The 17,897-nt window shown below is 47.4% G+C and overlaps 1 protein-coding gene and 1 long non-coding RNA gene across 3 annotated transcripts in view; one reads left to right on the forward strand and one right to left on the reverse strand.

The window, feature by feature from the left end:
- Positions 1-17,897, reverse strand: part of COPG2 (COPI coat complex subunit gamma 2) — a 39,178-nt gene that overhangs the window by 11,765 nt on the left and 9,516 nt on the right. For both annotated transcript variants that reach the window (XM_056573174.1, XM_056573175.1), the window contains exons 7-15: positions 16,847-16,939; positions 15,712-15,798; positions 8,680-8,837; positions 8,244-8,377; positions 7,697-7,764; positions 7,050-7,238; positions 4,806-4,901; positions 2,462-2,705; positions 2,159-2,234 (exon numbers count right to left, since the gene is read on the reverse strand). In XM_056573174.1, the coding sequence (XP_056429149.1) occupies positions 2,159-2,234; positions 2,462-2,705; positions 4,806-4,901; positions 7,050-7,238; positions 7,697-7,764; positions 8,244-8,377; positions 8,680-8,837; positions 15,712-15,798; positions 16,847-16,939 (1,145 nt within the window). The remainder of the gene's footprint in view (positions 1-2,158; positions 2,235-2,461; positions 2,706-4,805; positions 4,902-7,049; positions 7,239-7,696; positions 7,765-8,243; positions 8,378-8,679; positions 8,838-15,711; positions 15,799-16,846; positions 16,940-17,897) is intronic.
- Positions 137-8,313, forward strand: LOC130368856 (uncharacterized). Its single transcript, XR_008892588.1, has 3 exons — positions 137-662; positions 5,213-5,344; positions 8,215-8,313. It is a non-coding gene; the product is annotated as an uncharacterized LOC130368856 (long non-coding RNA).

Genomic DNA, 17,897 nt, shown 5'->3' on the forward strand with positions numbered 1-17,897 from the left:
AGCATAAAAAAAGATTGTGAGAACAAAGCCTAACTAAGTGAGTTTATTTTCACTGCACATCTTGATTTAAACAGGCACTGTCAGATACAAAAACTTTTTATATGTTTTACATACTCGGCGAGGAGTTAGAGGCAGTTGGTGGGAGAGGAGGAGTCAGTGGGTGGAGAGTCACACATAGAGTCAGTCCCAGGCACCGGGAGAAGCCGGCCCTCTCCATCCATTACAGTCTCACTACCCTGGTGGCTATGATCACTGTGATACCGCTCTAGGCCTCAGGATACTAAACTCCAAGGGGAACCTGTTCCCGGAACGGCCTGCAGCCCTATACGCTGTCCTGGCAGAGCCCAGCCGGGGCGCCCTTCTCCTCCTCCTCACTTCTTCTCTGCGGGGTCCACACAAACCTTTATTGATAGTGTAAAGCATCTGGGAAGCATTTACACCTTCTTTGGCCGCATATGTAACTTCCAACCGGAAGGCGCCGTCCACGTCCGACTTTTTATCTCTATTACTCCTGTTATTCACCGGACCTGCCAGTCACAGTAAAGGACGTAGGGGCAGCCACCTTGCACCACCAAACTGGGAATCTATCATTCGGATTCCACAGACGCCAAGCGATCTGACAAGCCCACAAAGGTGTTGTGCCCTCAGTGCAACACACAACGGTAAGGTGCAATAACCTGCGCTTGATCGCTTGCACACCGACAATATTACACTAGGAGCGCGCCTCTTTTTTTCTCCTTATTTTAGACTCTCCTGTCTGATGGCACTCCTCTGTGCTCTCTCCCGTCTGATGGCACTCCTCTGTGCTCTCTCCCGTCTGATAGCACTCCTCTGTGCTCTCTCCCGTCTGATAGCACTCCTCTGTGCTCTCTCCCGTCTGATAGCACTCCTCTGTGCTCTCTCCCGTCTGATAGCACTCCTCTGTGCTCTCTCCCGTCTGATAGCACTCCTCTGTGCTCTCTCCCGTCTGATAGCACTCCTCTGTGCTCTCTCCCGTCTGATAGCACTCCTCTGTGCTCTCTCCCGTCTGATAGCACTCCTCTGTGCTCTCTCCCGTCTGATAGCACTCCTCTGTGCTCTCTCCCGTCTGATAGCACTCCTCTGTGCTCTCTCCCGTCTGATAGCACTCCTCTGTGCTCTCTCCTGTCTGATAGCACTCCTCTGTGCTACTCCTCTGTGCTCTCTCCTGTCTGATAGCACTCCTCTGAGCTCTCTCCTGTCTGATAGGACTCCTCTGTGCTCTCTCCTGTCTGATAGGACTCCTCTGTGCTCTCTCCTGTCTGATAGCACTCCTCTGTGCTCTCTCCCGTCTGATAGCACTCCTCTGTGCTCTCTCCCGTCTGATAGCACTCCTCTGTGCTCTCTCCCGTCTGATAGCACTCCTCTGTGCTCTCTCCCGTCTGATAGCACTCCTCTGTGCTCTCTCCCGTCTGATAGCACTCCTCTGTGCTCTCTCCCGTCTGATAGCACTCCTCTGTGCTCTCTCCCGTCTGATAGCACTCCTCTGTGCTCTCTCCTGTCTGATAGCACTCCTCTGTGCTACTCCTCTGTGCTCTCTCCTGTCTGATAGCACTCCTCTGAGCTCTCTCCTGTCTGATAGGACTCCTCTGTGCTCTCTCCTGTCTGATAGGACTCCTCTGTGCTCTCTCCTGTCTGATAGGACTCCTCTGTGCTCTCTCCTGTCTGATAGCACTCCTCTGTGCTACTCCTCTGTGCTCTCTCCTGTCTGATAGCACTCCTCTGAGCTCTCTCCTGTCTGATAGGACTCCTCTGTGCTCTCTCCTGTCTGATAGGACTCCTCTGTGCTCTCTCCTGTCTGATAGGACTCCTCTGTGCTACTCCTCTGTGCTCTCTCCTGTCTGATAGGACTCCTCTGTGCTCTCTCCTGTCTGATAGGACTCCTCTGTGCTCTTTCCTCTCACTAGAGAGGAGTGCTAGCCCACCCTTACCTACTGGACTTTGTCCATGCCTGTGCTTCAGCTTGGACAAAGCCAAGATTTGTATAAATGGAAATAAAATGCTCTTATGAAGTATGAAACAAAAAGGTTAATATTTTGCCAAGATGTACAACATATAAAAAGTTTTTGAATCTGACAATGCCCATTTAAAACTACTGTTAAGGAGCTATCATTTGGTGCTTATTAAGCATGCCCCTTACCTCTGTAGTAGAACTAAAACACTTGGAAGGAGCAATTCATTCTGGGCACCAAACTTTGCCAATGCACTAACAGCAGCTGCAAAGAACAAATATGAATCAATACAAATTGTACACAAATATTAACCAACAAACTCTTTACTACTGGAAGCATGCAAGTGAAAAATAACACTAAAAATGGTAATGAATACAGAAAAGAAACAAGTTGATCTTTTAATTTTAGAACTAAGCCAAACCTTAATATTTGTGTACATTACATTGACTAAGCATGCAGGGCTTTAGCAGTCTACTTCCCTCAGTTCTTACCTGCTCGTACCGCCTCATTTTCTAGGACCACTCTATTGAAAACAAAGCGGATATATTTGGAAGGGTTGAGTGTTCGAGGGCCTTCTTTGCCCAGTAAGTGTAATATCTTTGTGGCGAGTACAGTATGTTCACAGTCCTCAATGAACTCACAGAGATGAGCTAGCCCAGATTCTTTACTATCTGGGTTCTCCTCTATAATGCTGATAATACAGTCCACAATAGCCCGCTTGTATTCAAATCCACCCTGCAAAGAGATCACAGCTTTAGAGATCAATCAGCCCTCAGTATGTCATTAAATAGATTGGTCAAACTAAGAATCGTAATAATAAGATACACTTACACATATTATAGCTGCCAAAATCATATGAAACCAGTGTCAGGCTAAATCACTACTAGAAATAATTCCTTACACTGCTGAATAAAATCACACTGTATTATTTCCAGATCAGCCAGAATAATGCCACATTTTTGAAAACTATAGTCATGTTCTCTCTTTCAACACATGAGAAAACATGTTTGCTTTACAGACTGTTTAGAATATACAGTCATAGCCGTAAATGTTGGCACCCCTGAACTTTTTCAAGAAAATGAAGTATTTCTCACAGAAAAGGATTGCAGTAACACATGTTTTGCTATACACGTTTATTCCTGTGTGTATTGGAACTAAACCAAAAAAGGGAGGGGAAAAAAAAGCAAATTGGACATCATGCCAGACCAAACTCCAAAAAATGGGCTGGACAAAATTATTGGCACCCATTCAAAATTGGGGAAAAATAAGATTGTTTCAAGCATGTGATGCTCCTTTAAACTCACCTGGCACAAGTAACAGATGTGGGCAATATAAAAAAAATAATAACACCTGAAAGCAGATAAAAAGGAGAGAAGTTCACTTAGTCTTTGCATTGTATGTCTGTGTGTGCCACACTAAGCATGGACCACAGAAAGAGAATATGAGAACTGTCTGAGAACTTGAGAACCAAAATTGTGAAAAAATATCAACAATCTCCAGAGATCTAGATTTGCCTTTGTCCACAGTGCGCAACATTATCAAGAAGTTTGCAACCCATGGCACTGTAGCAAATCTCCCTGGGCGTGGATGGAAGAGAAAAATTGATGAAAGGTGTCAACGCAGCATAGTCCGGGTGATGGATAAGCAGCTCCAAACAAGTTCCAAAGATATTCAAGCTGTCCTCCAGGCTCAGGGAGCATCACTGTCGGTGCGAAATATACATCGTCATTTAAATGAAACGCTAAGGCAGGAGACCAGGAGGAGCCCACTGATGACACAGAGACATAAAAAAGCTAAAAACTAAATTTTGCCAAAATAAACTTGAGTAAGCCAAAATCCTTCTGGGAAAACATCTTGTGGACAGATGAGACCAAAATAGTTTTTTTGGTAAAGCACATCATTCTACTGTTTACCGAAAACGGAATGAGGCCTACAAAAAAAATAAATAAAAAAAAACAAAAAAAAAACAAACACAGTACCTACAGTGAAATATGGTGGAGGTTCAATGATGTTTTGGGGTTGTTTTGCTGCCTCTGGCACTGGGTTCCTTGAATGTGTGCAAGTCATCATGAAATCTGAGGATTACCAAAGGATTTTGGGTCGCACTGTACAGCCCAGTGTCAGAAAGCTGGGTTTGCGTCCAAGATCTTGGGTCTTTCAGCAGGGCAATGACCCCAAAAATATGTCAAAGCACCCAGAAATGGATAGCAACAAAGCGCTGGAGAGTTCTGAAGTGGTCAGCAATGAGTCCAGATCTAAATCCCATTGAACACCTGTGGAGAGATCTTAAAATTGCTGTTGGGAAAAGGCACCCTTCCAATAAGAGAGACCTGGAGCAGTTTGCAAAGGAAGAGTGGCCCAACATTCCGGCTGAGAGGTGTAAGAAGCTTATTGATGGTTATAGAAAGCCACTAATTTCAGTAATTTTTTCCAAAGGGTGTGCAACCAAATATTAAGTTAAAGGTGCCAATAATTTTTTCCAGCCCATTTCTGGAGTTTGGCATGACATTATTTCCAATTTGCTTTTTTCCTCCCTTTTTTGATTTAGTTCCAATACACACAAAAGGAATAAACGTGTGTATAGCAAAACATGTGTTACTGCAAGCCTTTTCTGTGAGAAATCCTTCATTTTCTTGAAAAAAATTCAGGAGTGCCAACATTTACGGCCATGACTTTATAATATCCATACAATGAATATACAGAAATACAATGGAATAGGCTTTACATAGAAATGGTCTTTAATTCAATTGCTCCTGGTAGCAGGAACTCTGGTGTTTGGTGATGCAATAATAATCTATGTTCATGAGGGACCTGTAAAAATATGTCGGTACTCACATCATCTCTTAACATGTTTGACAGGAAAGTCATCATCACTGTATGTTTACGCGGATATTTCTGGCATAAGGCACTTATGGCTTGGACAACCACAACCTATAACAGAGGGAACATAAACATTTCACTATATTTTTATACTGATCTTATCCAGGTAACACAAACTTGTTTCTCAACCAACCTAAAATAAACTCTGCTTCACCATCAGTGCACTAAACTAAAAAAAAAACTCAAGTTTATTGGAAAGAACAGAAGTTCTAACAAGCTTTGTTGGAAAATGTTTCTATATGCAACTAATCCTTTTATTAGGTCCCTACTATAAAAGTCAATGTGTTGCAATGCGTTGCATCTTGGTCCTAAATAAACAAGTTGGATTTTACCTTGGCTCTTCTTAACTCCTTCCTTGTCAGAGCCACCATATTCCCACTTGTGTCCGAAGTTACCTGTTCTTATCTATCCCGATTCCTGGGAAGGCTGCAGACAGGATTTGTGTTTCCTACACTCATTCCATTGTTGTGTATGGGTTGACACAACCAACAGTGGTAAGTGACGTTCCCTGTCTCCTTACCCACATACCTGTGATTCTTCGCCTTTGGAGTGCCCTTTTCTTTATTACTAGTTGTAGCACGTAACTGGATATTAAAAGGGTACTCCGCCCTGGCATCTTATCCCCTATCCAAAGGATAGGGGATAAGATATCAGATCGCCGCTGTCCCGCTGCTGGGGACCCCGGGGATCGCTGCTGCAGCACCCCGCTATCATTACTGCACAGAGAGAGTTCGCTCTGTGCGTAATGACGGGCGATACAGGGGACGGAGCAGCGTGACATCATGGCTCCGCCCCTTGTGACATCACGGCCCGTCCCCTTAATGCAAGTCTATGGCAGGGGGCGTGACGACTGCCACGCCCCCTTCCCATAGACTTGTATTGATGGCGGCGGGCCGTGACATCACGAGGGGCGGAGCCGTGACGCAACGATGCACCGGCCCCTGTATTGCCCGTCATTACGTGCAGAGCGATCTCGCTCTGCGCAGTAATGATAGCGGGGTGCTGCAGCGGCGATCCCTGGGATGCCCAGCAGCGGGACCCCGGCGAACTGACATCTTATCCCCTATCCTTTGGATAGGGGATAAGATGTCTAGGGGCGGAGTACCCCTTTAATGGGCTCATTCACCACAAGTTCACATTTGTGCAGAGAATTGCACTTCAGCCCTACTGAAACGTATTATGATATATTGCAGACCAGCACAGCTGTGAATGTTTACAATTGGTCAGATCCCCGCCAATAAGCAAGTGAAAGTATATCCTTGTAATATGCTGTCACTAAGATACCCCTTTCAAGAGGAAATGAAATATTGCTGTCACATTCATAGTTTTGTGTTCAATGTATACAGCAGAGGAAAAGAAAAGTTAGAACTATCTGGAATTGTTTATTTCCCAAAAGAATACTTTCCCATTTTTTTTAAGAAGGCTTTTAGTAGTTCCTTATTAAAAGATGATCAACAAGTCTGTCTAGAAAACATTGGCGATGTTTTAGCCTGACCACAGCTGTGTCCGCATATGTCTGCATATTACAGTCCCAGACCGTAAAGGAAACAATGGTTAAAGGAAATCTTTCATCAGAATCATCCGCACTAAACCTGTTACACATGCTTGTAGTGCGGGTGATCCTGATTAAAACGCTTCTTACCTCATTAAAAACTGTGCAGCGGTTCGCCAGATATCTTCATTTTTAGTTATATTGGCACGGACTCGCTTACGTCATTTTTGCCAGGTGGAGCGGCTGCCCGGCTCATGAATATTCACGGTTGCCTCATTGCAGTCTTCCTCCTGGTGTAGGTCACGTGGGTAGCACCGCGCATGCGCCATACACCCGGAAGCGGCGTTCTCCTGCATAGATATATATGCAGGAGAAAGCCGCTTCCGGGTGTACAGCGCGCGGCGCATGCGCAGTGCTACCCACGTGACCTACACCAGGAGGAAGACTGGACTCGCTTACGTCATTTTCGCCGGGCGGAACGGCTGCCCGGCGAAAATGACGTAAGGGAGTCCGTGCTGATGCTGCGGACCTCCCACTGAGTCCCAAGCCTGGGAATACCATATAACTAAAAAGATATCTGGTGAACCGCTGCACAGTTTTTAATGAGGTAAGAAGCGTTTTAATCAGGATCACCCGCACTACAAGCCTGTGTAACACGTTTAGTGCGGGTGATTCTGATGACCGATTTCCTTTAATGGTTTGCTTACTTTAAATTCATCAGAAATCTCAGACACAAAGGTAGAGATCTGTTTCATGAGCCTGTCAACACTGCTCTCACTGCCAGTCTTCAGCAGTGTGGTGATAGCAAGGGTGGCGATACTTCGGTTGGAATCAGTTATAAGGTTCTCCAGGTCCAAGTTACATGCAGTGACTGCAGAAGGGTGCTTCATTGCCACCTAAAGGAAAAACAAAAACAGAAAAAGTACAATCATTTGTGCCATTTATAAAAGTTTTGTAAAACAAGAAAAACTAAAAACACAATGCAAAAGGATTATGAAGTTAGGTTCCATGTGTCACTGTGTTGGGTTTCCTATACATAGGTCCTTGAAATTTGAATTAACACCTATAACAGAATGGTTGTTACATGCAATTGGGTCCCAGTAGACTAAAGCATTTGTTTTTGCTTTTTTTTTTTTTGCTTATCCTTATATAACACATATTTTGCACAGTGGTTTATACTCTGGTGTGCAAATCTAATGTCAAACGTATCTGCTTGTGTTTGTTGAGCTGTTGATTATTAATAAAGGTTCCCTGTCTACATACACATAGAAGCCCTTTCCTAAGCAATCTGATGTCAGAACTTATTTTATACCTGATCAGCATTTCATTCTATAACTATAAATGGAAAGCCTACCTTGTTCAGGGTCCTTACTGCAGCATACCTCAGGGCAGGTTTTGGAGAGCTACAGAATAGTTGCAGAACTAAAAAAGAATAAGATCTGAGATTTCACACAAAAGAAATAGAACACATATCACATTGTTTGATAAATATAACAGATTTAGGCACAAGCACCAGTAAAGGGGGTGGTGTGGGGGGTGGGGATGCCAACAATATGCTTAAAATGGGCCCTTCTATATTTTTATATGCCTCCCCCCACAAAGATATTTTGCTTATCATTAATCATTCTTATGTTTAACCTAAGAAACAGAAATTCAGAAACATGTGTGTATGTACTATATTGTAGGCTGTGCACTTATGTAGGTATTTATTAACAAATAAAGAGAAGAAAATAAGAAAGATTCACAAATCTTTCAGACGTGGTACCAAAGTATCATGGGTAGGAGGTTAGTGTAGGCTGTATAAATGTGCAACAGTTGTGTTTTGCAGTCCCAGAGATTGCAGATAAAAATACAATATACACTGTATTTAAGAATTGTGAAGCGATGACTTGAACACATACCTGAGACAGCCGGCGCCAGCTCCCTAGCTGTGCAGTTGGGCAGGTGAATAATAGCTGAAGCCGCTTCATAGATCACCATTTCATGTTTGTTTCTCAGGCAGCTCTCAATAAAATCAAACAGAGGACTGGTATGTCTACAGGAAAAAGCAAGCGTCTTCCTTTAAACTCATTATTAAATAGTTTTTTTGCATGAATAATACATAGCCTTTCATGTAATATTTCCATAATGTATCTATGTGCCTGTAAAACGTTTCCTCTCATTCTCCAAATACAATAGGTTAACTGACTTCCTTTGAAACAGGCCATAGTTAATTCACATGTGTGGTTGGCTGAATTGGAGAATTTATATTGTGCGCTCCTCTACTATAAAGGGACTAATGTAAGTGAATATAGGCTGCACTATATAAAAAAGACAAACATTTTTTGTTCTACTCACCCTTCATCAGACTCTTCCAGCAAACGGCTAGCAATACGTATTAGCATGCAGTATGCAAAAGGAGACTTCAGGCCAGATTTAGTAAACTTGTTAATCATTTTGGCAACAGCGAGACGATCATTCTTTCTCAGGTAATAGAGTAGTCCCAGAGCATGGTACTGTCAAAAAAGGAGATTTTTGTTTACTTAACGTAATATCTCTCTCTCGGAGGATCCATCGGGGGACACAGACCGTGGGTGCATGCTGCTGTCTATAGGAGGTGTGACACTATGGTAATAAAAAAAAGTCGGCTCCTCCCAGCAGGATATACCCGCCTTCAGGCTGTGAGCTTATCAGTTTAAGTTCCAGAGCATTAGGAGGAGACCAACAGGTCAAAGAAAAACCCAAAACTGTCCGAGAACCAGAAGAAAAAACATAACTGAACACACCCTCGGACAGAGAACCAAAGGAAATCCCAAAAAGGGCGGGAGCTGTGTCCCCCAATGGATCCTCCGAGAAAGAGATTTTACGGTAAGTAAACAAAAATCTCCTTTTCTCTATCGGCTCCATTGGGGGACACAGACCGTGGGACGTACCAAAGCCGTCCCTTGGGTGGGCAGATAAACAGTCAGGCAGACGGCCGATCCACTGCTGCCTGCAACACTTTACGACCTAGACTAGCATCAGACGATGCGAAAGTATGAACTCGGTAAAACCATGAGAGAGTGTGCAAAGACGACCAGGTAGCCGCCGTGCAAATCTGCGAGGCCGAAGTTCTATTCTGGAGAGCCCAGGATACCCCAACAGAACGGGTAGAATGAGCCACAACCCTGAAAGGAGGAATCTTCCCCTTACAGCGATAGACTTTCGAAATGGCGGATCGAATCCACCGAGAAATGGTGGCCTTGGAAGCAGGTTGTCCCTTGCGACGACCTTCTGTAAGGACGAAAAAGGAATCACACTGCCGAAACAAAGAAGTGATGGAGAGATAAGATCGAACAGCCCGAACTACATCCAGCCTGTGTATTAAGCGCTCCTTAGGATGAGAAGGATCAGGACAAAAGGACGGGAGGACAATGTCCTCATTGATATGAAAGGCCGAGACCATCTTAGGCAGAAAGGAAGGATCTGGCCGGAAAACAACCTTGTCCTGGTGGATCACCAGAAACGGAGAACGGCAGGAAATAGCTGCCAATTCAGACACCCTCCGGATGGAGGTGATAGCAACAAGAAACGCCACTTTCCAAGAAAGGAGGCGGAGAGACAACTCTCTAAGGGGCTCAAAGGGTGCACCCTGGAGGGCACTCAGAATCAAATTCAAGTCCCAAGGGGGAGAGGGTGACCGATAAGGGGGAACAGCGTGCGCCACTCCTTGAAGGAAGGTCCGGAAATGAGAATTAGAAGCCAGGGGCCGCTGCAAAAGAACAGCAAGGGCCGAAACCTGACCTTTAAGTGAACTGAGAGACAACCCCAGTTCCAACCCGACTGCAAAAAGTAGAGAAGACGGGGAACCGAGAAGGTTACCAGGGAGAAGTCCTGAGCTTCACAACAATGAAAATAAGACCGCCAAGTACGGTGGTAAATTCTTGCGGAGGAGGGCTTACGAGCCCTGAGCATGGTGTGAATGACTTGGGAAGAGAACCCGCGGGCCCTCAAAACCGTGGTCTCAACCACGCCGTCAAATGCAGCGACTGTAAATTGGGGTGGCAAAGAGGACCCTGAGAGAGCAGGTCCGGAAGGAGCCGAAGGCGCAGTGGAGCATCGTCCAGGAGCCTGACTACATCGGCGTACCACGACCTTCGGGGCCAATCTGGAGCTACCAGAATGGCGGGGACGTCCTCTGCTTTGAGCTTCCTCAGCACCCTGGGAAGAAGCAGAAGGGGAGGGAACAGATAGGGTAGGGCAAACCCCGCCCAAGGAATCACTAGGGTGTCCACGGCCAGAGCCCGAGGGTCCCGGGACTTGGACACAAAAGGAAGGATCTTCCGATTGTGCCGGGACGCAAAGAGGTCCACGTCCGGAATGCCCCAGAGGTCGCAGAGTTGCGCGAAGACCTCTGGATGCACAGACCACTCGCCGGGGTCGGGTGAGGACCGACTGAGGAAGTCCGCTTCCCAGTTGAGCACTCCCGGAATATGAATCGACGAAATGGCCGGAACCTTGCTTTCCGCCCAGGTGAGAATCTTGGTCACCTCGGCCATGGCTGCCGAGCTGCGAGTGCCGCCCTGTCGATTTATGTACGCCGCGGCCGTGGCGTTGTCCGACTGGACGCGGACAGGACGGGACTGAAGACGGGACTCCCAATGAAGAAGACAAAGAAGAATCGCCCGTAATTCCAAGTTCTCTCGGGGAGACCAGAGTCCCTGAACCGTCCAATCCCTGAACACGCCGCCCCAGCCCGACAGGCTGGCATCCATTGAAACTACCTGCCAGTGAAGGGGAAGAAATGACCGCCCTTGGAGAAGAAGAGCGGAGCCACCAGAGCAGAGACTGACGGACCCTGCGAGGGAGAACAATCTGACGATCGAGGGACAGAGGAGACCTGTTCCATCGAGAGAGAATCGCCAGTTGAAGGGGGCGGTAATGAAACTGGGCAAAGGGTACGGCCTCCATAGTTGCCACCATCCGACCCAGGACTTCCATATAAGTGCGGATGGGGACTGAGACCTGGGTCCGAAGGGAGCGGACCCCCTAACAGAAGCGCCAGACGTTTGTCCGGCGGGAGACAAATTCGGGAAGAGGCCGTGTCGAATAGAAGTCCCAGGAAGGTTACAGACTGAGTAGGACGGAGGACTGACTTGTCCCGGTTGACCATCCACCCGAAGCGATCCAGAGTGCTGAGAGTGATGTCCAGATTCTCCAGAGTCTGGGCTCTGGTTGGAGCCTTGATGAGAAGGTCGTCCAGGTAGGGTATCACAGAGATTCCCCTCAACCGTAACAGGCCCATCACTGGCGCAAGGATCTTGTAAAGACCCGAGGAGCCGTGGCTAGACCAAAGGGGAGGGCTACGAATTGAAAGTGCCCCTCCAGAACCGCAAAGCGGTGGTACAGATGATGGCCTGGAAATATTGGCACATGGAGGTAGGCATCCTTGATGTCCACCAATGAAAGGAACTCCCCTTGTTCCAGGGACGCCACCACCGAAGGGAGAGATTCCATTCGGAAGTGCCGAATAAGAAGGTGATGGTTGAGACGCTTGAGATCTAGGATTGGTCGCACAGAACCGTCCTTCTTGGGGACCACAAAAAGATTTGAATAGAAACCCTGAAACCGTTCCCCTGGAGGAACGGGAACGATAACCCCCTGGAGAAGCAGAGACTGGAGAGCCGCTCGAAAGTGCTTCGCCAGAGGAGGAGACCGGGGGGGCCCAGGATCGAAAAAAAGTGATCCCTCGGAAGGGAGGCGAATTCGATTCGGTAACCGTTGGACACCACGCCCCTGACCCAAGAGTCCTGAATGTGTGAGGTCCAGATGTCTCGAAAAAGTAAGAGACGACCTCCCACGCGAGAAGAAACCGCGGGTGGGGGCCTCACTTCATGCAGAAGTGGGTTTGCGGCTGCCTGATTTGGGCGCAAAACGGCCGGACAGGTTGGAGTCCGACTTCCAAGACGGGCGTGCCCGGAACGAGGGAGCCTACTTGTCCCGCGAGGGTGCCTGCCCGGACCCATTACTGGGGCCAGAGGTCCGAAAGCAAAAGGACTTCCTTTGGGAAGTAGGGTGAGCCTTATTTTGAGGTAACAAGGAACTCTTACCTCCCGTTGCCACAGAGATAATCTCATCAAGGAGTTTGCTAAAAAGAAGGCCGCCCGTAAAGGGAAGCTCAGCGAGAGACCTTTTGGAAGTGGCATCCGCATTCCAAGATTTAAGCCACATAGAGCGGCGGAGGGCAGCTAGGCGACCCACAGCAAAGGCAGAACAACGGCTGACTGCATGGAAGCTGCGCACAGAAAGTCCCCAGCTTTAGCGCATTGGAGAGCCAGGGCAGATAGATCCTCTGGGGGGAATCCCGCAAAGATATCCTGATGGAGCTTTTGGCACCACTCCGACAGGGCCTTGGACACCCATGTTGAGGCGAAGATGTGTAGAAGAGAAGAGCCAGCTGGTTCAGAAGCGAACTTCGCTAAAGATTCTACCTTCATGTCCACGGGATCCTTGAAGGCAGCGGCATCTGCTAGAGGCAGTGTAGTCACTTTAGAGATCCGGGAGATTGGTGGATCCACAGATTGAATTGTCTTGATTCCCGGAAATCTCTTGTCTGGATGTTTCCATGCGGATTCCAGAATGCCATCAAAGTCAGCGTGAGAGCTGAACCTTTTAGGTGCTTGCTGAGCACGATGAAAGGATACTTCTGGATAGACATCCGAAGATCCTGGGTCCTCCAAGTGAAAGGTGTCTCTTATGGCTGTCACCAATGAGTGCACCGTTGTAATTGAGTCCGAGCGGTCCTCTGGATCAGATGCCAGTTCGGAAGCCTCGTCCACTAGTTCACCAGGGGAATGTGAATGAGTAGAGGCAGTCCTGGAGGGGGGCGACCCAGACCGGGTACGTGGCTCTGGTGAGGCAGAGCGGCGACTCTGAGAGCGTCCTCTGAAGGAGCGACGTTTGTGCCCAGATGATAGGGGGGGGGGGGGGGCCGGACCCGCGAGGGGAACGCTCACGTCTATATGAAGACTCAATGGAAGAGTCAGACGAGGCACCCACAGCACGTTTAGCGTGAAGTACGAGGAGACGGAGAGCGGGCCCTCTCTGAGGTCCTGCGCAGGGAAGACCCCTTCAGGGAGGACACCATTACCCGGGGGGCCTCAGCCACCGAACAGGAGACTTGGGTCAAGACAGCCCTTTACTGGGTCAGGGAAGAAACCCAGGGTGGTGGAGCGGCTGAACCCACCGGGACTGAAGGGGCATCAGGGGGTCTGGGGGAGCAGTGGAGCAGGCAGGGCAAGTGGACTTGGCAGAGTCAGGCATTTTGGTACTACAGTGATTATAGACCAAAAAGTCTATGCATCCTGGCAGCTGCGAAGATGAGAACAGCTCCATGCAGCTAGAGTGAGAAAGTGACGGCCAATGGTAGAGGGGGGCGTGCCTGCAGCAGAGGCACTAACTAGTTGCCCCCCCCTCTGACTGAAATTCGCGCCCAGAAGAGCTCCGACAGCCCTGTGGGCGGAGCTAAAACCAGGCCGAGAGGGAGCTGTAATGGCGCCCGCTCCTTGTCCCGAGCGCACATGTAATTCGCATATGCGCTCGGGGGAACATTGCGGGCGGTTAAGACGCCGGCAGAGACTGCCGGAGAAAACGAAAGTAAGCCGGCACTGAGAGCGCCCGGCTCGTACCAGCGCCGTGGCTGTCAGCCGCATATAAGGTGCTGGCGGCGAAAAAGTAAGCCGGCCCAAACTGGAGCCGTGGCTGTAAGCCGCAAATAAGGCGATGTTCACCGTAAGCCAACATAACATACATGCCCCCTCAGAGTGCCACTGCTCCCCCAGAATAAAGTCCATTCCCAGTAAGCCAGCCCAACCTTAAAAGGTGGGCCAGAAACCAGCAATTGCAAGTCCGCTTACCTGAGGAGAAAGAGGGAAAGTACTTATCTCAGTCAGAAGAACTTACCTAATGAAGTCTTCAGTGCAGTCTTCAGTCAGCTTTAGTTACCTGCTATGCGCGAGCGAGGCGAGCAGGAAAAATAGGGGGACCCGGACCCAGCATATATACGCAATGTCTGTGCCTCCTTACTTGCAATGGGGAAACAGTGAACCGCAGTTCCTGAGTCCCCACCTGAAAACAGAAAAGAAAAAGGAATAAAAAAAAATAACACTTCCCGATACTAGGAAAACAAAAAACAGAAGACCAGGTCTGGAGCACGCCAGACCCGTCCCCCTCCTTCAGACACTAAGCTTAAACTGACTAGCTCAGAGCCTGAAGGCGGGTATATCCTGCTGGGAGGAGCTGACTTTTTTTTTTATTACCATAGTGTCACACCTCCTAGAGACAGCAAGATACACCCACGGTCTGTCCCCCCCAATGGAGCCGATAGAGAAACAAAACTTTACTAACCTTCCTACACTCCCCCGATATCGGCATCCCGTTCCTCTGGTGCTGCTCATCTCCATGCTTCTTAGGCTCGGAACGTCACACAGCAGTCAGCGTATTGCCAGCCGCATCGATGTCCCGCCTCGGCCAGGGAAAGGCTGAGCGCACCGTCATGTAAGGAGCCCGGGCAGCAGGGAGAAGGCGGGGCCCGGGCTTCTTACATGACAGTGCGTTCAGCCTATCACCGGCTGAAGGGGGACATCGCTGCAGCCGGCGATTCGCTGCCTGCACTGTGACGTTTCGAACCCAAGAAGCAGGGAGACGAGCAGCGCCGGAGGACAGGGATGCAGATATCTGCACAAAGGGGGAACTTAGGAAGGGGAGTTAGTTATTTTTTTTTTTAGTTTTTGCAGCCCGGGCACAAGGGAAGGGAAGGGAAAAGTTTTGCGCCGCATTTCTCCTTTAACATGACCCTTTTAACAAGATTGGGAAACCAGATCAAAAATTATTTTAAATGTGTTTGAAATGGACTATATGGCTTATTAATATACTGCAATAGCTGCTCCAACATTTTTAGGTATGTTTCAACACAGAAAGGGAGCCCCCCACAGATCCCCTCTGTGTGTCTAAAGGTGACTGGCTGTGTGGCTTAGTTTGATTAATAATCCAGCCTCCTTCTCCATTATGGCTAATGAAGACAGCGAGCTTAGACAAGGACCTGAGACACACAGCCTGTATCATATGTCAGCACTGAGGGGAAAAGGACGGGGGGGGGGTAGCTCCTTTTCTTTGTCAGCAAGCCTGGAAGTGGAACAGGACATTGGGTTAATCTGCAGAGCTGCTATACATCTATGGTCTCTCTTTCCACAAGAGATAAAAGGAGAATGCAGATCTGTCTGTAGCCCACATACTCTGATTTGTGTTCTGTGATCGAGATCTGATTGTTTCCAATAATGGGACCTAGAGGCATTTAACAAGCTGAAAATCTAACCCATTACAGTAAACTTTACAAAAGAAAAAAAAAAATACCTGGACCATGATGTTGTCACTTGAAGCAGCCTCCTGAGCTTCATTAATCCAGCGTTTTACCACATCATAACTTATTTTCATCATATGCTGGGAAAAAGAAAAGTTACACATCAGGAATCTTCTTATACAGGCGCACTATATTCTGCTATTACTGAGCAGAATCATTTAGGCCCAATTTACTGCATGTTTTAAGGCTCCATCCACAGTATACATCAGGATACCTTCCAAAAGGTATTTTATTGTTTTCTGCAGCAAACCAGGGGAATGGCCATAAGAGGCCAAACGTAGACTAGTCACTACATGTTTCATGAATGCAAACATTGTATGCAGCAAACAAAATTATCTTAAATAGCCCAAATTTAGTCAGTATGTTGTGGTGTACCTTTATATAAGTAATAAAGCCCCAAAACGCAATGTAAATGGGGCCAAAGATTTTCTTGTTTTTTATCCTAATCTTAGATTAGCCCCAAACATTGTTTGAATGGATATCTTTCAAAAGCTTAAAGTGCAACTGTCATGAAACCTGGGTGCAATAACCTGCACACAGCCTTTGTACTGTGTGCAGGTGGTGGGTATAGCAATGTTTTTACCTAAGGCTTTCATGACCCCAAAAAATGCTTTTGATCAAAGCCACTGATGGTCAGATAGGTGTGGCGCGAGGTACGCAATGCCCCGCCGCCACCACGCCCACCCCCTGTATGTCAGAGCTGGGATCGCTGTGTGATTGACACACAGGTCCCAGCGCATGCGCACCACGCGCGTGTCATCCAGCTAGCATTGCGCAGGCGCCCTGAGGATAAAGACAGCGGCAGGAGCAAGCACTCGCTGGGGGAGTGAGCGATTGCTAGATGACACACAGCGCTGGGACCTGTGTGTCAATAACACAGCGCTCCCAGCGCCGACATACTGGTGGTGGGCGTGGCATCGCGTACCTCGTGCAACGCCTATCCGACCGTCCGTGGCTTTGATCAAAGCATTTTTTGGGGTTATGAAAGCCTGCAAATACTAGGTAAAAACATTGCTATACCCACCACCTGCACACAGTACAAAGGCTGTGTGCAGGTTATTGCACCCAGATTTCATGACATTTGTGCTTTAAATCTGTTCACCAACAGCACAGGCAACATTTACATACCAAGGAAGACACCAATGCAGAACTGGAAACGCTGGGAACTTTATCCACAATTGCTTGTTTCATGTATCTTTCAACTGCTTGCAACATGGTGGCCTATGAAAAGTAACAACCCATATTAATAAGCATTAATCATTTCTGAGCAGAATAGAAGGAGAAATTTTACAATGTGGGGATATAAGAAGAAAAGCTAAACACAGACTACTATTTACAACAATATTTAGCCAACAGGAACAATACACACAAGTGTGTGTTCCATATTCTCCTCGCACAGGGTTCTGCATCATGACACCTTAGACAAGGACTGTCAACCACATTACAGCACCCACCAACACGCATGTATCTCCACTGAAACCAATACAGACAACACAGCAATAACCAGGGCACCAGGGTCTTCATTTTTTCCTTATTTCAGATAGATAACAGTGTTTATATTATTGTAACACAATACAATTGTTTTATATTACACCCCTGAACAGCTCTAAATTACGCAGATTTTATATGTTAGCAACATATACATTATACACCTTACAGTACTGTATCTAAAAATAAGAAGTTGGGAATGAGCATAAAAGACTGGATACTGAGTATATTATAATATTATAAATGAAAGCTTTCACAGCAGGTAAGTCCAGAGCATGCCTTATATGTTGCAGGTCTCAATCTTTGCAAAACTAATGTTGGAACATGCATTTAAAATGGAAACTGACAGTGGGTTCACCTGCACTAAACCCAATGCAGGTGAACTAGAGTGAAAACAAGTATTACTCACCCGGAGCTGCCGTTCCAGAGATCTAGGGTTTATTAGCCTCTGTTGCTAATATATAAATATTGTCCTTTGTACAATGAAGGCAGGAGCCGGTGTAGTGAAGAAAAGGAGACCCTCCACAAAGGGACAAAGTTTTCTGCTTTCCAGCCGACTCCCTCTCACTCCATCCCCACTACCCTCTCACAGGTAGATGGGGACACAGTATCTACAACACAAAGAGACTGTGGAGCACAGCCAGAGGAGTGCTCCACAGCCTTTCTCCCACCCACCAGCGCCGCATACCTA

Source organism: Hyla sarda, chromosome 4 (assembly GCF_029499605.1).
Source record: "Hyla sarda isolate aHylSar1 chromosome 4, aHylSar1.hap1, whole genome shotgun sequence".
In the NCBI taxonomy this organism is placed as follows: Eukaryota; Metazoa; Chordata; class Amphibia; order Anura; family Hylidae; genus Hyla; species Hyla sarda.